Genomic DNA, 13636 nt, shown 5'->3' with positions numbered 1-13636 from the left:
TTTACGTTTATGAAAAGTCTCCAGTGTCAAACTGAGTAAATATTCTGTCATGAAACACATTTAGCACTTGCTGATTTCTCAGTAGCATTTATTTAACCTTTCTTTCTTTTCTACTTCTTAAAATAGACTTAAAAAAAAGAGGCTGAAAGTGACATTCAGTGAAAATGCGAATTATTTTATGACCTCATGATCCGATGACTTCTAGTTCATTTTTCATGTTTATTTATGTGTATGAGGGTTTACTGAGGTCTCTATCGAATCCCTATCGACGAAGCAACAGCTTAAAGAATTAAAGGATTATAATCTTCAATTGTAGATGTCGGGGATCAACCCGGACTTCTGGCCATGTGCTACTGTTATTAATGGCGCTCGCAAAGCAACATGCTTGTTATTGTGCCGAACAAAATTTCGGCGCGTAACTTGTCCCGCAGCTTTTGTCCTAGACCCATGACTGAGGTGTCAAATTGACCGGCTCATTGAGGAGAGGTGTGCTATGACTTTTATAAGCAATCAGAATTCCAGAGTTCCCGGTACGGAATCTCAAAATGGCTTCTATTATAAATTTTGGAGGTTATAACTCGGCAAGTTTTCGAGCGATTTACACCAAACTCGACCAGCTCCTTTAGGACCTTACTCCGGACAAAGTTTTATTTCAGTAGCAACTTTTGTCCAAAAGTATTGGCACCCCACCGGGTATTCATGTGACATCACATGTAGCCCCGCCCCCAAAATAAGCGAAATCAAAAAGTTAGCACAACATGGACATGTAATCTATCAAAACACTCAGCACGATGAGGGGAACTTGCCACGTGCAAGCACCATTCACATTTTCTTCAGGAAATGTACATTCTAGTTGTTATTGTTGTTGTCACATGTCTGCCTCACCTTCGTCTGCTCCCCCCTGTCTCCACACCTCATCCTGTCTCCACACCTGATCCTAATTGTGTCATCATTGTCTTTTGCATAAATGTGAGCCGATGGCAGCGCGGAATCGTTAGTCATGTTAGTTATGTGTACCTTAGTTGTTGTTAAGTGTCGTCATCTGTATTGCTATAGTTCTCGTCATTTACTGTCTTTGTCTTTATCATTTGGAGCTATCCTGTGTACGGGTCCGTCTCCCTCCGTCCTGGCTGTGACAGTAGAAATGAATGTAAACGTTGCAATATATAAAGGAGAGTTGATTGATTAGTAAGAAATCTAGCTCTCTCACTGAAAGAGAACCTGATGTAATTTCTACTGTAGTAAACATAATTAAAATGAACCGCATCTTGAATAAGGGCTCGTCTCAGACCTGTCAGGAAAACGACTCAAATTTGCATTTTACATTAGCTCAGCCGTAATTGCAGACGTGGTGAAGTCTTAGATTTTATATTCAGCCTTCGATTATGCAACATTCCGAGGATACAGAAATAGCGGTTGTTGAGGAGGTTGTTAGTTATCTGACTGAAGTAAAGTAACTGTATGAATAATAATAATAATAATAATAATAATAATAATAATAATAATAATAATAATAAAACCACCGCACGGTGTGAGAGGAATATATAAGCAACGACGACTTATTAATATTTACGTGGAGACACAAGCAGCAGCGCACAGGAGCCAAAGTTTTACTCATTACATAGACATGATTAATGTTCCGTGACTGTTCTGCCTCAAACCTGTTTGTCTGTCTGTCTGTCTGTCTGTATCTTTTATTATCATCCTCTTTACCTCAGTCTATCTGTCTGTCTGTCTCTCTGTATATTTTATTATCATCCTCTTCATCTCAGTCTCAGTCTATCTGTCTGTCTGTCTGTCTGTCTGTCTGTCTGTCTCTTTTCTTCTTTCTTCGTTCTGTATCTCTTTCTCTCTCAGTCTTGTTTTCTGTCTCTATCTGTATCTGTTTGTCTTTCTCTCTTTACACGTTTCAGTCTTTCTCTCTGCATCTCAGTATCTTTTTGAGTCTGTCTGTGTTTATGTCTCTGTCTGCCTCTCTCTGCCTTTTTTTCTTTTTCTCTCTCTCTCAGTCTCTGTCTTTCTTTCTGTATCTCAGTCTCTCAGAGTCTTGTCTCTCTTTCTCTCTTCCAGTCTCTGTCTTCTCTTTCTCTCAGTCTCTCTTTCTGTGTCTCTGCTGCTCTGTCTATGTGGATATTATGAAAGTCTGTGAAACTGTGGGAGTCGGAGCTTCAGTAAGTGGATCAGATGACCACTCGAAATGTTCTCACCTTTAATCCTATGACCTCCGCAATCCTGCTTTAATCATCCACTTTTCTATCATTTTGTGGCAACAGAATGTCACTGAAGTACTGTAATTGTTATTTTCATGCCATGTGATGGTTTGTTGAAACGTTCTGCAGAACCAAAAACACTGCTTTCTTTTTTTTCAGCTTTGCTCCACACGAGTTTCTGGCCTCGAATGATGATTTGAGAACAGAAGCTGAAGTGTGATGTGTGACTCAGAGATTACTGAGAAAACTTTACACTGACTCTTACTGTTGTACGTGCTTGGGTGTTGGACATCCAACCAACTATCTGTCATGACGCGGGGTAAGGAAGCGAACCCAAACGCAGGATAGCCAAATCAACAGGGTTTAATAACAAAAGGACATGAAACACCACACGGACTAGAGACAGGACAAAGACAACAGTAGATTCCGCGATGCACGAGGCAACACAGCACAGTTAAATACACTCGGTGATCACTATAGGAAACAGGTGTGTAGACAGGGAGGAGCTGACGAAGGCGGGGCAGACACGTGACGGGGAACGTAAACACATGCACGTGGCCAAAGTCCGGGCTGAGTCATGACACTATCCATCCCTTCATTCATCCGTCTATCTATCTGTCTATCCATTCACTCATTTATCCATCCATCCATCCATCCATCCATCCATCCAATCATCCATTTTTCCATCTATCCAGCCATTAATCGATTCTTCCACCCATCCAAGCATCTCTCCATCCAAACATCCATCCATCCAACCATACAACCATACATCCATACATCCAAGCCTCTCTCCAGCCACCCATCCATCCATCCATCCATCCATCCATCTGTCAATCTATTCTTCCATCCATCCATTCATCCATCCACCTATCCATCTGTCAATATATTCACCAATCTATCCATCCACCCATTCAACCATCCATCCATCCATTCATCCATCCATCCATCCATCTGTCAATCTATTTTTCCATCCATCCATCCATCCATTCATCCATCCATCCATCCACCTATCCATCTGTCAATATATTCACCAATCTATCCATCCATCCATCCATCCATCCATCCATCCATCCATCCATCCATCCATTCTTCCATCCATCCATCCATCCATCCATCCATCCATCCATCTGTCAATCTATTCTTCCATCCATCCATTCATCCATCCATCCATCCATCCATCCATCCATCTGTCAATCTATTCTTCCATCCATCCATCCATCCATCCATTCATCCATCCATCCATCCATCCACCTATCCATCTGTCAATATATTCACCAATCTATCCAGCCATCCATTCTTCCGTCCATCCATCCCTCCCTCCCTTTATCCAGTCCTCTTCAAGTCAAGATGATCTGAGCTGGCCAGTAAATCACACTTCCGGCACCACTTTCATCACAATGAAACTGTACACTGACTCTTACTGCTGTAACTGCTTATATGTTCAACAGAGGACAGTCGAAGGCTCACTCTTACAGGTTAATGTATGAGCTCATCGTCCATTCTGTACAGTGTCTCTGAGTGCAACTGGCTCTTCCTGGAATGGAGGGATGATGGCTCCCCTGTGGCTTTAATGTCTCTCTACACAGACTCTCTCTCTCTCTCTCTCTCTCTCTCTCTCTCTTTCTCTCTCTCTTTTTTTTATCTCTTTCTCTCTCTCACCCATAGCAATAAACCCTCTCAGTCGATATTTAGTGCTTTGTTCAGAGATTGCAAAACAAGGAAGTGCTTGTCAGAATCTTTAAGCGCTTGTATATATTGATGGATTGCTTGTTGCAGAGCTTATTTCATAACTCAGCAAGGCAGCTGTTGTGTATAAGACAAATGATCATCATTGTGTAATACAGTATTATTCTGTCACAAGCACAAAAAAGACATCATTGGCGTTAGTGTACGTGCTTTATCCAACACTCAAATAACATTACATGTCTATAAAGGGTTACAGGCAGCTGGATCTTTGCAATCTTTTGTAATAATCATTGTTTTACAAGTCAGTGTTAGAAACTTAGAAAGGTTCCTGAGATATATTTAAACTCTTTTAACCAGTTTTCTGGCTGCAAGTCTGATGAGTCAGGACTCTGTTGGCTTTCAGTGTGAGATGAGTCTTTTTCCCTCTGTTGATAACCTTACACTGAATTTTAGTGGTTGAAGATAAACACCTTCAGATTTTCACCTTTCGCTTACGAACAAACACTTGGGGCATCTCAGAGAGCAGAAATGGGTTTGATATCACCATTTACTCCAAAGATACCAACATTCATGTAAAAAAAATATATATATATCTAGGCTAGTAAAAAAATCCTTCTGAAACACTGATGCCTCTTTTCCACCAAAAAGAACCAGGTGCTGGTTCAGAGCTAGTGCTGGCTCAAAGTTCGTTCCACCGGCGAACCTTCTAAGAACAGGTTTGCCTTTCCACCGGATAGAGAGCCATTACAGCGCCGAGTGTGACGTCACTGTATACGTGTCACGTTACACAGCAACGTTAGCGCAGCAGCGGCAAACACAAACACAACAACAATGGCGGATGTCGCTTTACTGTTAATGCTCATGGCTTTGCGAACCTACATTAGCATCCAAACGCGGCGAATAAAACGTGTACGTGCGGCTCCGTCGTGACTGCAACATCATGGCAACGCAAAAGCATAGCAATGCAGGTCACCCTTTCATGGTATACGTGTTACAATTAAAGAAAAGCATAATTCCTAAAAAAAAAAAATCTGGAGGGGTTTTGATAAACACAGTTTAGCAACATTATTTTTTAATCCATCCATCCATTCATCTGTCCATCATCCATTTATCCATTTATTCATCCAGCAAGTCTTCCATCCATCCATCCATCCATCCCCCAGTCCATCCACCCATCATCAATTCCATCACTCCATCCATCCATCCATCCATCCATCCAGCAATCCATCTATTCATTTATCCATCCATCCATCCATCCATCCATCCATCCATCCATCATCCGGTCTATCTCTTTATCCAACCATCTGTCCATCCAGCCATCCTTTAGTCCATCCCCCCATCTAATCAACCATCCATCCAACCATTTATTCATCCAGCAATCCCTTCATCCAACTATCCTTCCATCCATCCATCCATCTATTTATCCATTCAGCAATCTCTCCACCCAACCATCAATCCAATCATTCATTCATTCCCCAGTCCATCCATCTATCCATCCATCCATCCATCCATCCATCCATTCATTTATCCATCCATCCCCCAGTCCATTTGAGCGCACTGACCAAAAGGAAAAAAGCATTTTGTATCTTTGTAGTTGCTGAAGGTTTTCAAACAAGTGGTCTACTGTATATCAATATTAAACACATAGGTCTACAAATCTGTGTTGGAAAAATTCAGACAAAATGATTACTGCTTGTTTGAAGTCAAAAATAAAATAGAAAAACAGCATTTTGGCCTTGCATCTGTTATACAAGAAGATCAAAACAAATGGTAATGCAAGCACAGTTTGAAAAAATGTGGGTTTCAAAATAACAGCGCAGTATTTCTGACATGATTCCAGACGAATATAGCAAAAGTGGGGAAAAGCTTTCTTCTCAAAATATAAACTAATATAAACCACACTTTTATCTGTGCAAAACCAAAGGTGTGTGTAACGATGCTATTAGTACATATAGCTAATGTTCGGTATGTGCAGCTAATGTTCTGTGTGTGTGTGTGTTTGTGTGTGTGTTTTCAGTTGCTGGACTGCTTCGTCATCCCCGTCGTGCTCCTGCTGTCCTGGTTCTTTCTGCTGGTGAGGTATAAGGTGGTGCATTTCGTCGGCGTGGGCGTCTGCCTGCTCGGCATCGGCTGCGTGGTGGGAGCCGACGTGCTGGTGGGACGACAGCAGGGCCTTGGTAATGCTTTTCATCCAAATAGCACCGAATCCAGAAACACACACACACACACACACACACACACACACACAGCTCCCGAGTGAGGTGTGTTGTTTCAGCCGCCCAGCATCTCCACCAGAGTCGTATACAACATTCTCCGATTCCCACCATCTCCCTGACCGAATCACTGCTTATTATTAAATATAAATGAGAGCTCTATAGAATTCACACCCCACCTCCCCAAAGGCCCACGTCTCATCAAAAGAATTCGCAAGCACGGCATAGATCCTGCTGTATAAGGATTACGATGAGAATAAATTACCCACAAGGGGCTTGTTGTTTAATAATATGGTGTTCACTTGCCTTTGAGATTTCTTCCTTCCCAAGGTTTGCACAGCAAACAAAGGTAATATCAGGTCGCAGCGTTTTGGCTGTGCATTTTTACTTTACAAAAATACTTTTACGTTTTTACTCTACAGCAGTGTTGTAATGTAACGGAGCACAAATACTTCGTTACCGTACTTAAGTAGAAATGTCACGTATCGCTATTTAAATTTATGTCAACTTTCACTTTTACTCCACTACATTTCCTTGATAAAATGTGTACTTTTAATCCGTTATATTTCCACTAAGCGTCTTCGTTACTCGCTACTACAAAATAAAATCAGAAGAAATGTGTGCGACTGCAATAAGGGAGGTTTGGCGAATCACACTGCTCCTATAGAGTGTCACTGCACGTCCGCATGCACGCTCTACGGAGAAGCACAGGTACGCGCAGTCGGAGCTGGAGGCGTTTATCTATAACGGCGGCAACCGAAAGCAACCAAAATCAGTAAATATTAAAAGTCTTGTGAATATTAGTTTATTAATGATTGCATTCATTGGACACACTGTTAGTAGAGAATGCACACATACATGAACTGATTTGATTCAAGACTGGCATCATTACATCATGCATAACATTTTGGTGTCCTCTTTTGCCATTTAATAATACCATGACTTCTGGCTTACTATGTAGTCATATAATATATAATATAAGACTCTTCTTGTTTTAAATTCTCACTGAGGGCTAAAACCCCCTAAAGATGAAACCCTAGAACCGCCCCTGCTCTTATACCTACCGAAAATCACTGAAATTTTACTTTTTTACTTTTACTTCAAATACTTAAGTACATTAAATATCAGAAAATTACTTTTAATACTTAAGTACAGTAAATATCAGATACTTTAAGACTTTTACTTGAGTAATATTCTAAAAGGTGACTTTCACTTCTACCGAAGTCTTTTCCTAGTACGATACTTGTACTTTTACTCAAGTATTGCTTTCTAGTACTCTATACAACACTGCTTTATACAACACTGCTTTATACAACACTGCTCTACAGAAATTATTTTCATGAAGATTATTTACCTCAGTAAGAGTAATATTTGATCCAGTACTGTATAATCTCAACAGCATCATAACTGCACACTTACAACTTTTCTAAATTGTATGTTTAAATGTATTTAAAATCAATTTTAAGCTATAAATTCGATGCGTTTTTTTATCGTATTAAATGTCGACTTTTTGAAGCTTTTATTAAATTAACAATAACAGCGTAATTGACTGTTTTTTTTAACCTAACCCAAACTTTACAAGTAGCATTTGTAATATTTTGTAGTATTCTGTTTAAATTGTGAAATTTTCTACTGTGATTCGAAAAATGTAAACAGAAGTCATGATGTTTATGTCCTTGACGCAACAGGGGACCATAAGCTGCTGGGAGACCTGTTGGTTCTAGCTGGTGCGACTCTATATGGTATCTCTAATGTGTGTGAGGAATTCATCGTGAAGAACCTGAGTCGTGTAGAGTTCCTGGGCATGATGGGTCTCTTCGGTTCCTTCTTCAGCGGCATCCAGCTGTAAGTGTCTTCCATCAACATACACTCCATCCTCCTTACTGCAAAGTGTTGGCACCAAGGCTTAGACCATACTCTAATCTTCTCTAATTATAATTGTATATAATCATTCATTCATTCATTCATTTTCTAACGTTTATTCGTACTACTCGGGTCACGGGGAGCCTGTGCCTATCTCAGGCGTCATCGGGCATCGAGGCAGGATACACCCTGGACGGAGTGCCAACCCATCACAGGGCACACACACACTCTCATTCACTCACACACTCACACACTACGGACAATTTTCCAGAGATGTCAATCAACCTACCATACATGTCTTTGGACCAGGGGAGGAAACCCTTGTACCCGGAGGAATCCCTTGAGGCACGGGGAGAACATGCAAACGCCACACACACAAGGTGGAGGTGGGAATCGAACCTCCAACCCTGGAGGAGTGAGACGAACGTGCTAACCACTAAGCCACCGTGCCGCCTGTATATACAGTAATCACATTTTAGCAAATAGCAGCATATTATACATCAAGGCAGCATTTGATATTCAGTATGTTCCTCCTGTGAGGTCTTCATGTACACATTACAGTTCGCTCTGCCATTCCCTGGTCAGGATGAGGTCATCCATGTGCCACGTAATGGATTTTGCCCCTCAGCTATGAATCTGCTCCCCCGTGTTCCTGTTTCTGTCTCCGCCAGCTGGCTCTTGCTGCTAGCTGGAAGCTTTTCCCAATCCCGATCCAAGAGGGATTGCCTTCCTCTCTAGCTTTTCTACCCAGAAGCCAGAATGGTTTATTTAAATGCATGACATTCTTTAACAAGCTCCCAGAAGCCTCCAGTTGCAGCTTAGACCACCAGCCGCTCACCTCCCCAGGGCGGCTCGCTGAATCGCTCACAAATACATCAACATCCAGATTGATGCTATATTTAAACACACCCCAGCAGGTCTGTTTACCCAGGCCCAAACCCAACTGCTAACATGTTGAGAGTAATTAAACCAAAACGTGATGAATTGTGAAAGAATGTCTGTTGTTGCACTTTCAGAAATAAAGGTACCATATAAAAGTACCATATAAAACTATTTTCAAAGTTAATAGTTCTTTTCTTTGGTGCCACCAAGAATACGTCCTTTATCATCGTACGGTGTACAGTATATTCTGGAAATGCGAATATTTTTAGAATAAGGTACATAATTGCTCCTTAAGGACCAGCATTATATCTTTTAAAGCTTTGCATCTTTCCAATTAAAACATACACATGAAGGGAAAAGTTTGGTACCTTTGTATCCGAGAGTGTGAGTCAGCATTATGATTGTCCCACAATGCACCGGTTGTCGTCTCTGATCATTACCGGTCAGCCTGGCCTAAGTACTGTAAGGTGCACAGAATACATTTATATCCTAAATTATACAAAGTTTTTCTAGCAATGTTAAGATATTTATAAAGCACAGTCCAAACAAAAAAAGCACAGAATCGTTGCCGACGGTTTAATATATGCATCTTAGCGTGGCTTTAAAGTTCTTGTCTAAAAGCTCATGAAATGATGGTCCTTAAAATCCAGTGATGTAACTGAAATCATTTTGAACATTTGCTTCAATTTGTCATTCTTAGAATCATCAAAATTTCAGGTGAAGTAGAAGAAGAAGAAGAAGAAGAAGCATTTATTTGTCACACAATTACATGTCAGTTCACTGAAAAAGAAATAATCATTTCAGAAAGAATCAGAAAGGTCTTTATTGCCAAGTATGTTTTCACAAACGGGGAATTTGTTCTAGTACAGGAGCTCCACAGTGTAAACAGAAGGGCAATAAGAAATGAACACATATGTAATAAAGGCAGTTGTGTGTACAGTGGGAAAATGTGCAAATTCAAATATAAATGTGTCAATTAAAATATAAATGAGTCAAAATATAAATGAGTACGTGTAAACAATGTAAGAATAGGGTTTGTTCTGTGTATGTTAAGTGTTCATTACATGTATGTTAAGTGTTCATCAGTTGTATGTTAAGTGTTCATTACATGTATGTTAAGTGTTCATCAGTTGTATGTTAAGTGTTCATCAGTTGTATGTTAAGTGTTCATTAGATGTATGTTAAGTGTTCATTAGATGTATGTTAAGTGTTCATTAGATGTATGTTAAGTGTTCATCAGTTGTATGTTAAGTGTTCATCAGTTGTATGTTAAGTGTTCATTAGATGTATGTTAAGTGTTCATTAGATGTATGTTAAGTGTTCATTAGATGTATGTTAAGTGTTCATCAGATGTATGTTAAGTGTTCATCAGATGTATGTTAAGTGTTCATTAGATGTATGTTAAGTGTTCATTACATGTATGTTAAGTGTTCATCAGTTGTATGTTAAGTGTTCATTAGATGTATGTTAAGTGTTCATTAGATAGAGACCGAAGCCAGAGACCGGAACGGAGTTGGCAGCCAGGGTGGTGCTTTGGGCCTATGAACAGGGACAGGAGGTAGAAGGGCTGGCAAGTCCAGCGAAGCAAAACACAGGAAAACAGAAACATGCATAGGTTCAGGCCAGGCAGAGAGTTCAGGTAGTTTGGGTGTCATGATGTCGACCGCGTTCTCTGACTCAGTCATTTCGGTCGACCCGGCTGAGTCGGCTGGTTCCGTCGACCCGGTCGGTTCCGGCGACCCGGCTGGTTCCGTCAGCTCGGCCGGTTCCTTCGACCCGGCCGGTTCCCTCGACCCGGTCGGTTCGGCAGGTTCCATCGACCCGGTCGGTTCCGTAGGTTCCATCGACCCGGTCGGTTCGGCAGGTTCCGTCGACCCGGCAGGTTCCGTCGACCTGGTCGGTTCGGCAGGTTCCATCGACCCGGTCGGTTCGGCAGGTTCCGTCGACCCGGTCGGTTCCGTCGACCCGGTCGGTTCGGCAGGTTCCATCGACCCGGTCGGTTCGGCAGGTTCCATCGACCCGGTCGGTTCGGCAGGTTCCGTCGACCCGGTCGGTTCGGCAGGTTCCGTCGACCCGGCAGGTTCCGTCGACCCGGTCGGTTCAGCAGGTTCCATCGACCCGGTCGGTTCGGCAGGTTCCGTCGACCCGGCAGGTTCCGTCGACCCGGTCGGTTCGGCAGGTTCCATCGACCCGGTCGGTTCGGCAGGTTCCGTCGACCCGGCAGGTTCCGTCGACCCGGTCGGTTCGGCAGGTTCCGTCGACCCGGTCGGTTCCGGTGACCCGGCTGGTTCCGGCGACCCGGCTGGTCCAGCTGGCGGCTTAGGGATGCCGGCCGCCCGAGCCGACCTCATCGGGGTATCCGCCAGTTTGGAGACCAGCCGGTTAGCACGGACCTCAGCCGAGCTCGCCGGTACGGTAGCCATGGGAACTGGCTCAATCACGGATGTGCACGGGACTGGTCTGGGCGGAGGCACTGTGGAGCATTCGGGCGTCCGTGGCTGATTCCACTCTGTGGCCCACGGATCCCGATGCTTGCTGCCCCCCCCCAAAAAATACTTACGGCCGGCTTCCGTCTCTACAGTGCTCAAGGTTAGCGTGGACCCGTCCAGGAGCAATGCCAGGTTGACGAACTCTGAGAATGTTTTGATCTCCCGGGTAGACGGCATCAGATACCGCAGTATATCCCTTAGTCCATGCTTAAAAATGTCTTTAAGGGCCTTCTCCCCAAAGTTGACCTCATTGCATAGGTCCACGAATACCTCCGTATACTCCTCAACTGGGGCGTCCTCCTGACGTAGGCAAAACAGGATTTCTGCTGGATCCATTGGGGGTTGGTCGTTCTGTCACGCTGTGACACGGTGAGACAAAGGCGAGTGAGGATCCAAATGCAGTTTAAGGTTTTTAATAAACAAAACACAAACAAACAGGCAGGCAACGCGGAACAAACAGGAAATGGGAACTTGGACATGCACACACCAACAACGACCAACAACATTGAAGTGAACAGACAGAGTATATATGGTGAACGAGAACCAATCACAAAACAGAGACAGACAAGGACTAAGACAAAACACCTGGGGAAGAGATTGAATGTAATTAGTGTCCATGGTAACAGATAGGTGGGCGGGGTCAACAATTAACATCAGGGAGACACGGCAGACAGAAACAAGGGGAAAACACAGACAGACACATTACAGTATGTTAAGTGTTCATTACATGTATGTTAAGTGTTCATTAGATGTATGTTAAGTGTTCATCAGATGTATGTTAAGTGTTCATTAGATGTATGTTAAGTGTTCATCAGATGTATGTTAAGTGTTCATTAGATGTATGTTAAGTGTTCATCAGATGTATGTTAAGTGTTCATTAGATGTATGTTGTGTTCATTAGATGTATGTTAAGTGTTCATTACATGTATGTTAAGTGTTCATCAGATGTATGTTAAGTGTTCATTACATGTATGTTAAGTGTTCATCAGATGTATGTTAAGTGTTCATCAGATGTATGTTAAGTGTTCATCAGATGTATGTTAAGTGTTCATTAGATGTATGTTGTGTTCATTAGATGTATGTTGTGTTCATTACATGTATGTTAAGTGTTCATCAGATGTATGTTAAGTGTTCATTACATGTATGTTAAGTGTTCATCAGATGTATGTTAAGTGTTCATTAGATATATATTAAGTGTTCATTAGATGTATGTTAAGTGTTCATCAGATGTATGTTAAGTGTTCATTAGATGTATGTTAAGTGTTCATCAGATGTATGTTAAGTGTTCATCAGATGTATGTTAAGTGTTCATCAGATGTATGTTAAGTGTTCATTAGATGTATGTTAAGTGTTCATTAGATGTATGTTGTGTTCATTAGATGTATGTTAAGTGTTCATTAGATGTATGTTAAGTGTTCATTAGATGTATGTTGTGTTCATTAGATGTATGTTAAGTGTTCATTAGATGTATGTTAAGTGTTCATTAGATGTATGTTAAGTGTTCATTAGATGTATGTTAAATGTTCATTAGATGTATGTTAAGTGTTCATTAGATGTATGTTAAGTGTTCATTAGATGTATGTTAAGTGTTCATCAGATGTATGTTAAGTGTTCATTAGATGTATGTTAAGTGTTCATTAGATGTATGTTAAGTGTTCATTAGATATAAATTAAGTGTTCATTAGATGTATGTTAAGTGTTCATTAGATGTATGTTAAGTGTTCATTAGATGTATGTTGTGTTCATTAGATATATATTAAGTGTTCATTAGATGTATGTTAAGTGTTCATTAGATGTATGTTAAGTGTTCATCGGATGTATGTTAAGTGTTCATCAGATGTATGTTAAGTGTTCATTAGATGTATGTTAAGTGTTCATTAGATGTATGTTAAGTGTTCATTAGATGTATGTTAAGTGTTCATTAGATATATATTAAGTGTTCATTAGATATATATTAAGTGTTCATTAGATGTATGTTAAGTGTTCATTAGATGTATGTTAAGTGTTCATTAGATGTATGTTAAGTGTTCATCAGATGTATGTTAAGTGTTCATCAGATGTATGTTGTGTTCATCAGATGTATGTTAAGTGTTCATTAGATGTATGTTAAGTGTTCATCAGATGTATGTTAAGTGTTCATTAGATGTATGTTAAGTGTTCATCAGATGTATGTTAAGTGTTCATTAGATGTATGTTAAGTGTTCATTAGATGTATGTTAAGTGTTCATCAGATGTATGTTAAGTGTTCATTAGATGTATGTTAAGTGTTCATTAGATGTATGTTGTGTTCATT

General features: G+C 41.1%; 1 protein-coding gene across 1 annotated transcript in view; it reads left to right on the top strand.

Annotated features, from left to right (window-relative positions):
• Window positions 1-13636, top strand: part of slc35f1 (solute carrier family 35 member F1) — a 133135-nt gene that overhangs the window by 85501 nt on the left and 33998 nt on the right. The window contains exons 4-5 of the mRNA XM_047801910.1: window positions 5914-6073; window positions 7798-7954. Of these exons, the coding sequence (XP_047657866.1) occupies window positions 5914-6073; window positions 7798-7954 (317 nt within the window). The remainder of the gene's footprint in view (window positions 1-5913; window positions 6074-7797; window positions 7955-13636) is intronic.

The sequence above is a fragment of the Tachysurus fulvidraco genome, chromosome 16 (assembly GCF_022655615.1).
Source record: "Tachysurus fulvidraco isolate hzauxx_2018 chromosome 16, HZAU_PFXX_2.0, whole genome shotgun sequence".
Classification (NCBI taxonomy): domain Eukaryota; kingdom Metazoa; phylum Chordata; class Actinopteri; order Siluriformes; family Bagridae; genus Tachysurus; species Tachysurus fulvidraco.
Note: the sequence above shows the minus strand (reverse complement) of the source record. Positions and strands in the feature narration are given on the sequence as shown.